The following is a 14,291-nucleotide window of genomic DNA, read 5'->3' on the forward strand; positions in this document are numbered from 1 at the left end:
GTCATAGAAATCTGTTTTTTTTTGGAACCAGAACAGAACAACCAAAATGCTGAATAAGAAATGTTCAGGCAACCAAAATATGACAAGTGTCTTGAACTGAAAACACACAATGAAAAGGTTAGAATTTCAAGACACCACCAACACCGCCAGGGCCGGACGACGGCGTGTCAAACACAAGGTAGTATTTTCTCATTGACTTCTGTACAGTCAGACTTCTTTTTGCAAGTGCAGTCGCCGCCTGCTGGCCATTAGACATGATGTACGTTAAAGGCACTTCCTCATTGGCTTCACATGTCAGACCTGGAGGTCGCCATCTGATAAGAACACACCAAATTGTAATTTATACATTTGTCCAAAAACATAAATCTTGCCATTTTTTTCTGAATGGCGTTGCTTTGTAGAAACCTACAGGCACATCACTTCATTTCCATATTGCCAAGACGAAAGTCAGACTCTGCAGGGGTTTTTGTGTGGATTAAAGCCATCCCACAGTTGATAGCTTTAGCTGTGATCTTTCCCTTCGTCTCTTGACACTCACAAAGCCTTCCCACTTATCAAAGATTCATTAGCTCACTAATCCATCCATCTCGCTCTCCATGCACATCGCCCGTCCATTAACATTGAGCCATATTCCTCCAGAGGGGACGGCTGAGATAATGCCCTGCTCAAGGACACGGGGGATAATACATATGAAGCGATAGCCCGCCTGGGAATTGAACCCACAACCACAGTGGCACATTAGCAGCGGCTGCCTCTGAGAAGTGATGCAGAGCGTTATCGTGTCGGCCGGCGTCCCGGAGGTGGCAGACATCCTGCTGTTGTAATTCAGATCACTCTGCTAGCGCTGCAAAAGGACTATTCCGGTATCACTCCATCCTCATTTGATGCTCTGCTGACTTAAAAAAAACACACTGTCCATTTGTCTCCTCCTATAATAAGTAACACCTGGAGAATTCAAATGCAAATGAGTCTGGAGGAGACATTTTAACACGTGGCAGCCAGTCTTAGGTGTAGTCCCACTGATTAATTTTCACGCTAATGTATTCATTTCCTGTGAGGCCGTAAAAAGAGACAGGAAGAAGGACTTTGATTTCCTTAAAAGAAAAGCCATTTCAGATGTGCTTCAGACGGGAGGTGTTTTCCAAATCCTCGTTTTCCAAAAAGCGACTGAATAGAGCGGCGCAGGAGTGAGCTCTAAAAACCCAGGAATGAGTCAGCGTTTTTTTTTTTGCACTTCCGGTTCTCTCATTGCAAAGTCAGTAGGTTTTATGAATGTTTTTTTTTTTAACGTGTTCATCTTTTGAAGCTTTCGTAAGGCCAGTTCAAACATCTTCCTTTCCCCTGGGGAGGCCAGCGGTGAAAAACGCCCCATTGAGCTCCATCAAAACGCTCCTGACGCACAGTTGTGTTGGGTCACTTCGCTGCTGTTCATTTGCACAAACGACGACTTGACTCGCCGCTGGCTTGGGACGTCGCGAATGAGTACAACAGCTTTTTGCAAATTGCTCTGACCTCAAACAATCTCCCGGACAAACACGGGGGGAACAGAGAGACATGTCGATGCTCCGCATAATCATTTACAAGGATCGCTTTTGTGTCTGCCTTACATGTCCTCCTATCTGTTCATCTCTATCTCGCTTCCTCTCGGTGTCCCTCTAAGTCTCTCTCTCTCGTGAAAGGCTTGACAGAGATAGCACTTTTTTCTTCTTTTTGTCCCAGGCTGACGTACACTAATGTACTAATGGATAGAGGAGATAGGGAGAATGAGGGAGAGGAGAGAAGGACGGTGCGCCTCACAAACACACACACACACACACACACACACACACACACACACACACACACACACACACACACGTAGATGAGGCTGAACATTCTCCAGGGGAGGCGGGCGGGGGAGATTTGTGGGCATCTTGCCCACCTCGGTCGGGAGAGAGGGCGCTGAAGGTGACATGAGTGAGAGGGAGCAGTGGGATAAAAGGGGGAGGGGGCTTGTAGGCAGGAAAAGACCTGAAGAGAGGGAGTGCAGCGGCGTATTAGCGGGGAGAATAGGATGATAATTCACTCAAACTTTAGCATTGCTTATAGCGGTAATATTATCTTTGCGAGATTTACACACTGGCGGTCTCACAGCGGCTACACAAACACACACACACACACACTCTTTTATTTAAAGAGGATCACACCACAAACACACTGACGTATATGTGTCCACATAATTGTAAGTACACATGACATATGCAACCAGTGTGCATGCCGAAACTCACTCAGACTCAGGGAAGAAGCTCCAGGCATGAATGATACCACTAACACACACACACAAACACAAAAAAAGTCTGTGTGTGTATTCCGAGAAACTAATAGGACATTATTCCACTAACTTCTACTTAATGGGATAAAGATGGAATTATAGTGTGCTCAGGTGTTGCGCTCATCTGCTCATTATGAAGGTTGCATTGGAGAGAAGGGGAGCTGTAGTCCGCACACACGCTAACACACAAACAGGGCCGGAGACAGCAGCCCGATCCGAGATTATCAATCATCTCCGCCAGCCTGGTGTTTTTGCCATTTAACCAGGCGGAGCAGCCGATGCGCTGCTTCAATCATCGTCTGCCAGTCTAAATGCTAGCGCTAATTAGCATTCACATGCTAAATTACCTCCCATCCCATGTTTCCTGATTAGGCTTAATCATTCTGACAGCGAGTTTTACTGCTAAGCTTGGAGAGCCCTCGCATGCGCAGCCATCTAAACCTCTGGGAAGAGATCCAAGGCCCTCTCATCCACAGGACACTGGGACCGGCAGAGCTGGTACCCTGCAAAGCACACGGCTGAGACTGTTGGTTCCCCGCGCGCTGAATACATTTTGAATGGTTGAAAGACGATTCACAGGCTTTGCAAATTCTATTGACTTTACTGACTTTTCTCGTATCACCGCTCTTTCCGTAAAACGTTCCCTCTTGCCTTTAAAAGGTATTCAAAGGAAATACAGAGGAGTAGAAGCACAGAGCAGCGTACTTAAAGGGGACAGTGTGTCGGATTTGAGGCGTCGAGCAGTGTGCTTGCAGAGTTCAGTGTAAGAGTGAGGGTGGTACAGTACATAGGACAGTTTGGGGTAGTATGTATATATATATATATATATATATATATATATATATACACACACACACACACTGTATATACGCCACCACTGCTTGCCAAAAGAAAGCAAAGGAGATCGTTTCCGAGTGGGACCACAGGGCCAGCGAACTTCTGGTCTAACCGGTCCTTCACTTGTCTCCGTGTCTCAAGGCGGCAAAGTGCTGGCGCTCCGTCAATCAACCCGGGTTGGCGCGGTTACCGCGGTAGCGCTGCACCAATCGGCCCTGTCACTCAAGCTATCTTCCGAGATGGAAAGGGAAAGGGGAAAAGTAATTGGATTCGCTGCTCGCAGGGAAATGATGAAATGACATGAAACCGCCCCCACCCTTCCTCTTCACACACACACACACACACACACACACACACACACACACACTACCCCTCTCTGTCTTCATTGTGCTTGCCTCTTTTTGTTTCTTGACTGTGAAAATACTTGAGGCTGTTGAGAGTTCCTTTTCATCTCGCCTGATGTGGCGAGAGCGCCTTGTTCTCTCCAGGTAGACAAAAGACCCGACGAAATGAGGGGGATGAAAGGATTTCCAGGTTTTTACCGAGATCTGAGGAGTTTTTTTTGTATTCATTTTATTTATTTATTTTATTAAGGATGTTTCTGGCAAACAGCACAGAGAAGGCGGCCCATGGTGCAATTTCATACTGTCAAAAAGCTCCCGTGTCTCCCGACAAAGTGATGCACTGTCGGTATTTTTTCAAAAGGAATATGTTCGACTTTGAAGCACTGAGCAAAGAACAACAATATATAATATAGACATATGCTGCTGGCTGGCTGGCAGGCGTGAGACTGGTGGCTTTTCTTTAGCAGAGAGGATACCTGTTCTGTGTGACAAAGCTGTAACTGTTCCCTCCACCAAGTAGCCATACTGTATCTCTAATGTCCCACATCCTACTGTCCATCCTTCATCCTACCTCAGACAGCCTCCGTCTCATGTCTTTCATCTTGCAGCCCTGAGTCGTGTATCAAGCATTCTAGCAGGTAATCTGCACCCTAAGTCCTACAGTTGAGACGGCCTTCCCGATAGCGACATACTCAAGCTGCCTCTAGCATATCTTGTAGCTCCTTATGGCTATTGTTAGCTCACGTTAGCAAGTGCTGTATAATCATTTACAACAATAATAATACTTTTCAAAGAGTTCTCAACTGGATCTGATTGTCAAGTGAAGAATATAATATGAATGTGTTTTCTGTCCCTTTTGAAAGCAGCATTACATCTTAGCTCCCTCAACCTGCAAACTAGTGATCATCATACACAGCTGAGGTTCAGAGTTGCGACTCATTTGTTTTACTATGACTAGTGATCTATTAGGGTCGCTGTCAATCTGCCGATCTTGCTTTGTCTGTTTAAAAGTCCCAAACTGACTAATGTTCTGTGCAATTGAAGCGACCGATTCATGGATTCATTCTTCCAGCCCTACTCATATCACGCATTCGCATCCCGCCACGTGTCCTTCATGAATATATCCAACGTTATATCAGTGTGAACAGTGTCAGCGGTCTGTCGACGGCCTTACGCCTTTCTTATTTCTGGTCGCTGAGCGCAATGGCGACCTTCTCCTAACAAAAGGCCATCCATGCACAATGAAATCACAAAATTAGCCTCTATATCCGACACGGGGCTCTTAATCAGCTGTTCTCCACTGCGCTGCGTCAAACCAATGAAGGCTGTTAACAGAATGCTGATTTGGTGTATGAGTTTGACCCCAAAGTCAGACCGTGCAGTCTACGAGGGGCGACTTCGTACAACAATAATGGTCCTGACAAGCACAGCCAAAACTTGCAAGGAAGGAAAGCCACAAACCCAACAGTAATGGAGACATGAGGAGGGTATGTAGCACATACATGCTGTGTGCTTAGTGAAGGCATTATGATTAGTCACGCTGATGTAAAAAACAAAAGCAGCAGCCTGGCTTTACGTCACAGCTCTCTCTCTCTCTCTCTCTCCCTCTCTCTCTCACCTACATACCCAGACGAAAGACACCATCACTTATCCAATGGACTGGCTGGGTTTAAGATTTACACTAACGATTATATATTCATAGATCAATCGATACGGGGGAGTCTGGCGGCCGGGCGTGTCGGCGCAGCAGCCACATTGCTGTGGGATCCCTCATGAGCGTGCACGTGCACGTGCACGTGCGCAGACAGCCAGCGTGCTTGCAAGCTTTACATTTCATTAGGGCTAAGGAGCGCAGTTTAACTCCCAATGAATAGCAATAAAAAAAAAGTTAAAACACACACACAGCCCGTAACCATCTCATCCCATCTGCCTCGCTCTCTGCTTCTCTCTCATCCCGACTCCCTTCCCTCTTCCTCCCTCCGTCTTGGTACGAATCCAGTTCTGTCATTTAGGAGCCGCTGTCCAATTTAGTTTGGAGGAGACCTCGTTTAAAGCCAAAAAAACGCATCCTGTGTCGGAGGAAGGACTTAACCAGGCACCGGCGGACGGAGGCGCCTCGTGAAGGTAATTGGCGTAATTGTGTAATTGTGCTGATTTATTGTTATTGGTGCCCCTGTCCCGCCAGGCCCCCGCGTGCTGCTGCAGCATCTGCATTGATCGGCGCCCGGGACAGCGGCCGCCTCCATCCTCCTCCTCCTCCTCCCGAGTTCACCTTCCTCCCCTCAGTCTCCCGGAGCACAGGAAGGCATGCCGGCTGAGGGGAAATGGGATTCCGATCAGCGGGGTATCATCCAGGATTTGCTGACCCCCCTTACACAGGCTCTACAAACCCCCAGCACAAATCATCCGTCTGCACACACACACCAGAACAGGGGTCAGGCACAAGGACTCGCGGGCCAGGTTTCAGTCGACGTAGCAAAACACCAGAGACAGGAAGCCGTGTAAGGAGGCACGTGTTTGTGCGTGTGTGTGTGTATGTGTGTGTCTGTGCGAGCTTGCACATTATCATATCCTACATAAAAGCAGTTGACAGCAGCATTACTGCGGCAGACGTTCCTCCGGCTACACGGAGACACAGGGGCCTAACGCTTAAGCTGTCAAACTCGTATGAAAAAGTGTAGCAGCTGAATATTCCGAACGCATTCTGGCTTGAACAGAAAATGGCAGAAAGTGTGATGTAAACACAAACACTTCCAACCCGAGACACAAGCCCTTTGCAAAACGATAGTTGACTTGAAAGCGTTCTGAAAATAATCTTGAAAAACTTCAATTTCAAATTAAGCTGTCAGTGAAATGTGGATGTAACTTCCTTTCTTATAAAAACTTTGTATTATGTATGTATTATGTTATTTGTATCCTTAGGTGACTTTCTTTTTTTTGTATTCAGTCTCCAGACTATTGGTGACACACTCATATAGAGACGTCCTGAGAAGGTTAAAAAAAAAATGAAAAAAGAAAGAAACAGAACCGGCTCAGTCGGATCTCAGATGAAGGAGCGGCTGATTGGCACAAACACCCTGCGGTCTACTCAACATGGGTACACACTGTACACCCACAGGCGCACACACACACACACACACACACACACACACACACACACAAACACACACACACAGGGACTTCATGCTGAGCGTACGATGAACATGTTGGGAAATTACCACTTGCCTGTGATTGAGGAGAGATTTCGGGGCTGCCATTGCAAGCATGAGCACGCAAACAAACACACAGATTTATAATAAAACACCACCAAACACTGGGTTTCCTTTAGCTCAAGGGACACACAGGAATCATCCTCACCCACCTTGAAGCCACTCAGATACACTCCCTGAGATCTAGCAACAGTGGGACTAGACCACCAAACAACACTGGCAAAAAGAAAAAATCACACAGCTTGGGTTTGTCAAACAACACTCGCTCCACACACACACACACACACACACGCACACGCACACGCACACGCACACGCACACACGCACACACACACACACAGCCTCACTACGTGGGAGAAAACGTGCATCTCTCCAGAGCTGCTGCCTTTATTTATTCTTTCCCTCCTTCAAACATATATGTGTGTTATTTGGTATGTTTAGAGCAATGTGTGTGTGTGTGTGTTTGTGTGTATATATATATATATATATATATATATATATATATATATATATATATATATATATATAGCGCTGATGTCTGCAATGAGATTTGATGACAAAACCATTTGTCAGCAATGTCAAAACCAATGACCATTGAAAATACATCATAAAATGACATAAAATTGCTTCAGAGTGAAAGTGGTTTTCTGTAGAGCATGGCACGCACACGCACACACATGCACACACACAAACACACACACAGAAACTCTCTACTCCGGCAGAAGCATTTAAATCCCCATTGTAGTTACATTGTATTAGTTTTGTGTCGGCTATCACTGTAATGTGTCGTTCACATGTGCGAGAATCGGCTACATACATGACAAACAGACAAACAGACAACTTTCACAGTGGACTATGATACGTTCTATATACTGTGGGCTTTGAAAAGAGTTTCTGGATTAAATGTGTATTGATTTTTTTGGCCTGTCTGAAGAGTTCATAATCCTTTACTCTTAATACATCCCCGACGCATCAAAAATGGAGTTGCAAGGGTTTCACCCGAAAATGGCAATGCTGCTTCTCCTACACACACACACACACACACACACAGACACAGACACACATACGAGCGCCTACCTTCTTCATGCGTCCGCCACGTGTGCCTGTGAAGGCCACGGTGTGCCCGCGGTAGTCATAGGCCGCCACGGAGGTCATGCCGTCGTCCTTGTCCACGTAGAGCGGGATGCCCTCGATGGCGGTGGTGCCCCCTAGAGGCTGGTTGAAGTCCTGGCCGCAGAAGTTGTCGTCTATCTGCAGCGGCTGCAAGGGGTGACAAGAGGAAGACACGGCCATTAACTCAACCATTAACGCTTTTCTTTTTTCTTTTTTTTAAGTCCCTTTTCTCGTTAAACTGACATTAATTCTTAAAGGAGGAGGAGGCTTTTCGATCTCCCCGGCACTCGATGGACTTGCACTTTATGGTGCTGGAGCGAAGCCAAGCCGCTGCAGATTTACTGACAAGTGGAGCGAAATTAATGGGCGTCGCTAGAAAAATTTACTTCAGTTTCCTCCCCTTTGAAACAAAAAAAACCAAAACTTTTCATTGAAAAGAAAACTGAAAAAGGGGGAGACAGTGATATTTGTCTTTCATTAAGGTCAAAAAGCACAATCCATCCGGTGTGCACAGTTTCAGCTTCTGTGATTAATGCCTCCATTCCAGCCTTTGATTATTTCATCGTACAACATGATGTCAAACAAAGCAATTAAGCATCTCAGCATGGTTCGAATGGATGGACGGTTGCTTGCTAATGTTGTAAAATATTGATTCCCTTTGTATACGGCTTTGGCAATGTAGTTTCTAATAAGAGACAAGCCAATACAGCGAGTAAATCAAACGGAGCGAGAGCAAAGACACGAGCAGGACACTGGAGGAGATGACAGAGACATGACAGGAAGTAAATTATAGGTCAGATTAGCATATCATAATCAAAGTGTCTGGTACAGGCACATCACCACGCTGATATGTTGATATGTCACGCTTGATTTATGCATGTGTGTGTGTGTGTGTGTGTGTGTGTGTGTGTGTTAGAGGTATTAGGCATGTCATTAAGAAGCATGCGATAGCTGTGTTCGCATCAGGAGGTGTGCACCGTTGTGGCGCAGATAATCGACTGCATCTAAATCACCGCGGTGACGTCACGTGCACGCATACACACATACACACACACACACACACACACACACACACACACACACACACACACACACACTAAAGAACATGTAGAGAGGGCATCTTATAAGCCAAGTTTCCGTCCACACGTAAGTGCAAATTTAAGCAGAATTTTCAGGAAGACGGCAAAGGGAGTTTTCCGTCCTCTGGTGTTATGTGAATTTTCCGGCGTTGGGAGAAACAGTTGTTGATGCTGATTCTCCAGTCCAGTGACCTCGGGAGCCTCATCCCACTGCCAGTCTGTGTCCAAACACCGCAGTGGTGGGAACATGTGGGTATGAGACAAAGGACCATTCCATTTTGATTGTTTTGAGGTGCTGCAAGTCAGATTTTACATAGAATTGATTGGTTTTGCCCAATAAATCATGATGTTTAGCCTTTTTCTTTCGTACAAATGTCCGCCTATTGATAATAAAACCGTGTGGCCTAAGTTTGTGAGACCATCGGAGCAGCATCTTGGCTGATAGAGCAACACAAGGCTATGGTTTCAAAATCAAAAGAATGCATTTATTCATCATAGCACTCGATACGAGCGTAGCACTATCAGAGCGCAAGGTATTCTTGGCAATTAGAAACAGATGTTTGTGGCTTGCATCGCTCTCTCTCTCTCTCTCTCTCTCTCTCTCTCTCACTTGATTCTCTCTCTCTCTCTCTCTCTGTCCCTTCACTGTCCTCTTGTTTCTCTCCTGTCTGTCGATTGATACAATGAAGGGGGGAGATTTGTACCAGAAGTTCTATCAACAACCACGAAAAGTAATCAAGCTAAGAAACCGCATCTGTCGCACTCTTTCAGTACTCTGGACAGCGCCGCAACCACACACACACACACACACACACACACACACACACACACACACACACACTTGTTGGCTGACCTTTTCACCGGCTGTTGTGACGTCAAAGGGTGAATTAAAATAGCCCTGCAGTAAAATCATTCACTTCTCCTCCATATAACATGACATATGGAACGTGTGGCTCTTTCATGTATTCATTTGAGGAAGGGTTACAGTTTTTTTTAGTCTCTTCAGTTTCGGTCACATACCTCGTGTGTACGACACTTTTCTTTGTCGTTACAGCCCGTTTCCACACACACACACACACACACACACACACAGCCTTTCCATGAGACACAAATTAGCATGCAAGCTTTCCCCGTGGTTCATTAGAAAACGCATCGTCTCCATAGAGACTAATCAATCACCCCCATCCCACCCAAACAGCAAAGCTGTCAGGGGAGCGAGTGTGTTTGCACACATAACTGTGTGTGTGTGTGGGTTTACGTTGCAGGTTTAAAAAACAAACATGGTCTCCCATCTACCAGATGTTCAAAAGAGAACACAGCAAAGTTGAACTTCTATGGACAAAGACACGCACACTTTTGTATCATTTGCATATATGTGTTTGCAATTATGGAACAGTTTTGGAGTAATTTGAGAGGAGGGGAGGAGGACACAATGTAGAGATGTAGACAGATATGAAGCGGAGGGAATACAAAATAAAAAAGCAAGAGAGGGAAAGTAGGAAGAAAGGCGAGCTCATTGAGAGTATGAACCCTGGCCTTGGTCCATACAGCTTCCCTCGTTTCCTCTGATAAAGGCCGAGCAGAGCCAGACCTCCTATTCATTTCTTTCCCTCGTTTCCCGTCTGTGTCTCTATCTTCTCTTCCTTCCAGCCTCCTGCTGCTGCTGCTGCTGCTAATCCCGCTCTTCTTTCTCTTCTCTGTCGCCACATAGTTCTCGTCTTCTCTCTTTTGCGTCTTGTTTTTCTTTCAAGGTTCACTGGGACTGGCCGGTGGGAAATCATGTCCGTCTCAAAGGGGTTTATCTTATTTTTTTCTTTCTTTCTTTTTTTTTCTCCATTCACATGCCTCGGCTCTCTGAGACCATCTTTCCTTCCTTTTTTTTGTGGGCTTCAAGCATCTAGAGGTCACGTGATTGTTGAGATAAACAACTAATTGCAGCTGCAGATGTCTTTCCATCGAGCTCTAGGATAAACGACAGGGTGAAAAAAAGAAGACATGGCGGTCAAACGCGAGGCCGCTGAACACACATCCGTCCGTTTTTTTCTTTTAAAGGCCCGTACCAGAAGTTTGAAGGAACCTGTTTATTACAGAGGCTCATAATTACATCATTTAGCCAGGATTTCTTCATGCCGGCTCCTCGCACTCTGCAACTAATCTGCATTCCCAGTGTCTGTCGAGCTCTCGCGCGCACGTGAGCGCCACAGAAAGTGAGATTCTGTCGGCACGCTGAGGACGCTAATGGTTTGTTATGTTTAGCCTGACTTGCATCATTACCGAAGAGTCAACAGCTCAGATTGAGGCACAGTGAAGCGTTCAGCCGACATGTTTTTTTTTTTTCTTCTTCTCACTGCAGACAAATGTGGCCTCACACAGACCGGACATCTGCTAGCTGTTGTGGGCCTTGCAGACATGTAATTCCTGCAGTCTACCCACTCTGTCATTCCTCCATCAAGGGCACGCTGAAGCTCTGTCAGCCGCCGACACGGAGGTGACTGGAGAGCCTGCTTTAAAAGAGAAAATAGAGGGAAAAAACAGCATTTCCTCGTTTGATTATTCTAGTGTTCAGACTACAAACGGGTGTAATGTGATTTGGGGGCTGGTCGATAGAGATGCGTGCACGTGGCTGAGTGTGACTAAAAGGTCTGATACAAGACACTTGAAATGATACGTCTAAGTGGGGAGTGTATGTCCGTTTCACGACTACGGACACAACTGAAGGTCAGCTCGCTTTCAAAGACGAGCTCGTTACTGGACGGACATTAAAGTTCTGGGGGGGATAAACCCCTTTTTAGAACCGTTACCCACCCTACCTTTAAGGGGAACGAACACCCAGAAAACACTCGTTGAACAAAACAGAATCGTTAATATGGTTATGTATGGTATGTACCCTTTTTGCAATCCCAAAAATAATATGTTTGTTTGACACCTTAATCTAATCAAAAGGAGACAAACTTTACGTCGCAAATGTTAATAAATGCCAGATACCCCTTCGCTAAAACCATAAATGTCACATCGTCAGGGCCTGATTTAAGCGGTTCAATCAGACTTTAATCAAACGCTGCGTGGAAATTAAACCGTCACTTACTGCTTCTACTTTCTGCCACTAAGGCTTCAGACCAAATTGTGCACTTAAAGGTGCGTACTGTCTGTTGTGTTGGGTTTCTCATTTGTTTTTTCAAAAGGCTATAGGGCCGAACGGCCAGGTGAATGGTGAGTGAGTCACTGTAACAATCCTGAACTGTGTGTCCAACATAAGGCGAGCTGCAGCCATCTTTTATTGGTGCTTTTAATACGCTCTGCGTAGCTTGTCCCTGTTGGCCCTATACTGGACCTCTGACCGCGCTATTATTATTACAAGCTATTGCTCATACTCAGGACACTGTACATAGCATAACACACACGCACACACACACACACCTTTGTGCTATTTTCAGGGGGTTAGACAAGGACAGAGTCCCCTGTGTTGTCCTTGCCGAAGACCTCTGCTGTACACAGGCGCAGGCTGGCCCCTGGCGACACGCACATACACACACACAGACACACACAGACACACACATACACACACATACACCCCTGCCAAACTCTTGCTGGGTGAATGATGATGGGGCGATGAGGGAGAGAGTGGGGCAAGTGAGATGAAGAGAAAGGAGAGGAGATGGGGAGACAGAAGAGCAGGGAGAAAATAGTGGGGAGATGGAGAGGAGAGACAAAAGGGGGAAGGCTAAGGGTCAACAGCGCTGTTGTCGCCACTAATGAGCCCCGATCCAGGAAGAGAGCGAGCAAGAGACAGAGACAGAGAGGGCTAGAGTTGGGCATGAGAGCTGCTGTGACCGTACTGTGGCTTCACAAGATGTGGCACCAAAATGAACACGTTACCAACATTACTTTTGACCATTAACATTTTTTTAGAAGGATGGAGATTGGGAGCGTTCTTTGTGTCGTGAGCACGAAGTTGAAAGAAAACTTAAGTGGTTGCTATTCATTATTTAAGCAAGGGGTGGACACACTCTTTGGCTTGTGGGCCGACACGGGAGCAAACAATAAGTTAAACTGTGATTCTAGACCACGAAACCACACTTTCCCTCAAAATAACTGTGTGACACTACTGCTACTAATTTATCTCTGTTCGCATTAATCAAAAACTATATTTTGTGGATCTGCCTCTCCTAAATTCATAATGTAATACACTAAAAACACTGCATGGATTTTGTGCCCACTTAAAATATCACGATATTATGTGCAAATATGTAACTAAGTTGAAACAGGCGAACATTTCTAAATATTTGGTTTCTGTTCGTGGCCTCAGGGCCCACTTAAAAGGTTATGATGCAAATGTGAACATGAGATGTAAATCTGTGAGACTAATATGAAGATGTAACAAACGGAACGGGCAGAAATGGTAAATTATGATTCGACATCTCGTTTAAATTATGAAGTGCAATGCATGTGGCTGATGCTCAAGCCATTTTCAATTATTTACTTTTTTATTTGTATTCACGTGGGACATTTAAAGTTGCTCAGCAGGCCCCAGGATTAAGCCATTTATCAGGTCATTTATCAACTACATTTACGTTTTATGCAAATCTGGACTGGGTAATATTTCCATCAATCAGGATAGGTGAAGACTTTTATTCTAAAATCTAAAAGCCATCATAAGCCATATATGGTAACCACTGTTCCTGTTCCCTTCCCGTATTTTAGTGTCTGTATTTGCAACTCTTCTCTTCTTCGGTTCACTGCAGCGGTGTAGTTTATTACGAATAAAAGCGTCCACGTCCGTCAAATCCACTTAAATTGTCTTAATTTCCCCTCCCAAGTCTCTGTGTATCCGGGGGGAGGAGTTGGAGGCTGTGATCGAGGTAAACAGAGAGGGAGAGCGAGAGAGTTGTTGTCAACATGCTCTCCAGAGAGCCAAATGTCTCAAGAATCTCCTCATCCGATACGGGCACAAACACACTGCTACAATCCCACGGAGAGAGAGAGAGTGTGAGTGTGTGTGTGTGTGTGTTAAACATAGCTCATGCCACGTTCCCACGTGAGAAAGATAATGTTGAAGCGTGTGAGAGTTGTACTACTGAGACACGCCGGCTGATGCAACGAACAACAAGACTTGCAGGCTGCAAACTGCATTTCATTATTTGAGAGTGTGTGTGTGTGTGTGAGTCTTTGTTTTATTTTTATAAAGAATTTAGATTAGATTGGACTGCCAAACTTGGGAAGAAGAAGTCAACAACACACATATAAACACACTTGCATGTACACACATGCACACACACACACACACACACACACACACACACACACACACACACACACACACACACACTCCTGGCCTGCATCCAGCTATTTGTTGTGACTTGGCGTTGGAAGCAGAGAACAGCACTGGTTGGCCTTTAGT

At 45.5% G+C, this 14,291-nt stretch overlaps 1 protein-coding gene across 1 annotated transcript in view; it reads right to left on the bottom strand.

The window, feature by feature from the left end:
- LOC306743580 (plexin-A1-like) overlaps positions 1 to 14,291 on the bottom strand; it is a gene marked incomplete at both ends in the record, with an annotated part of 182,910 nt that overhangs the window by 153,598 nt on the left and 15,021 nt on the right. Inside the window, one exon of the mRNA XM_079226108.1 lies at positions 7,779 to 7,961. Coding sequence (XP_079082234.1) covers positions 7,779 to 7,961 — 183 coding nt within the window. The remainder of the gene's footprint in view (positions 1 to 7,778; positions 7,962 to 14,291) is intronic.

This window comes from Taurulus bubalis (assembly GCF_910589615.1).
Source record: "Taurulus bubalis genome assembly, chromosome: 11".
NCBI lineage: Eukaryota > Metazoa > Chordata > Actinopteri > Perciformes > Cottidae > Taurulus > Taurulus bubalis.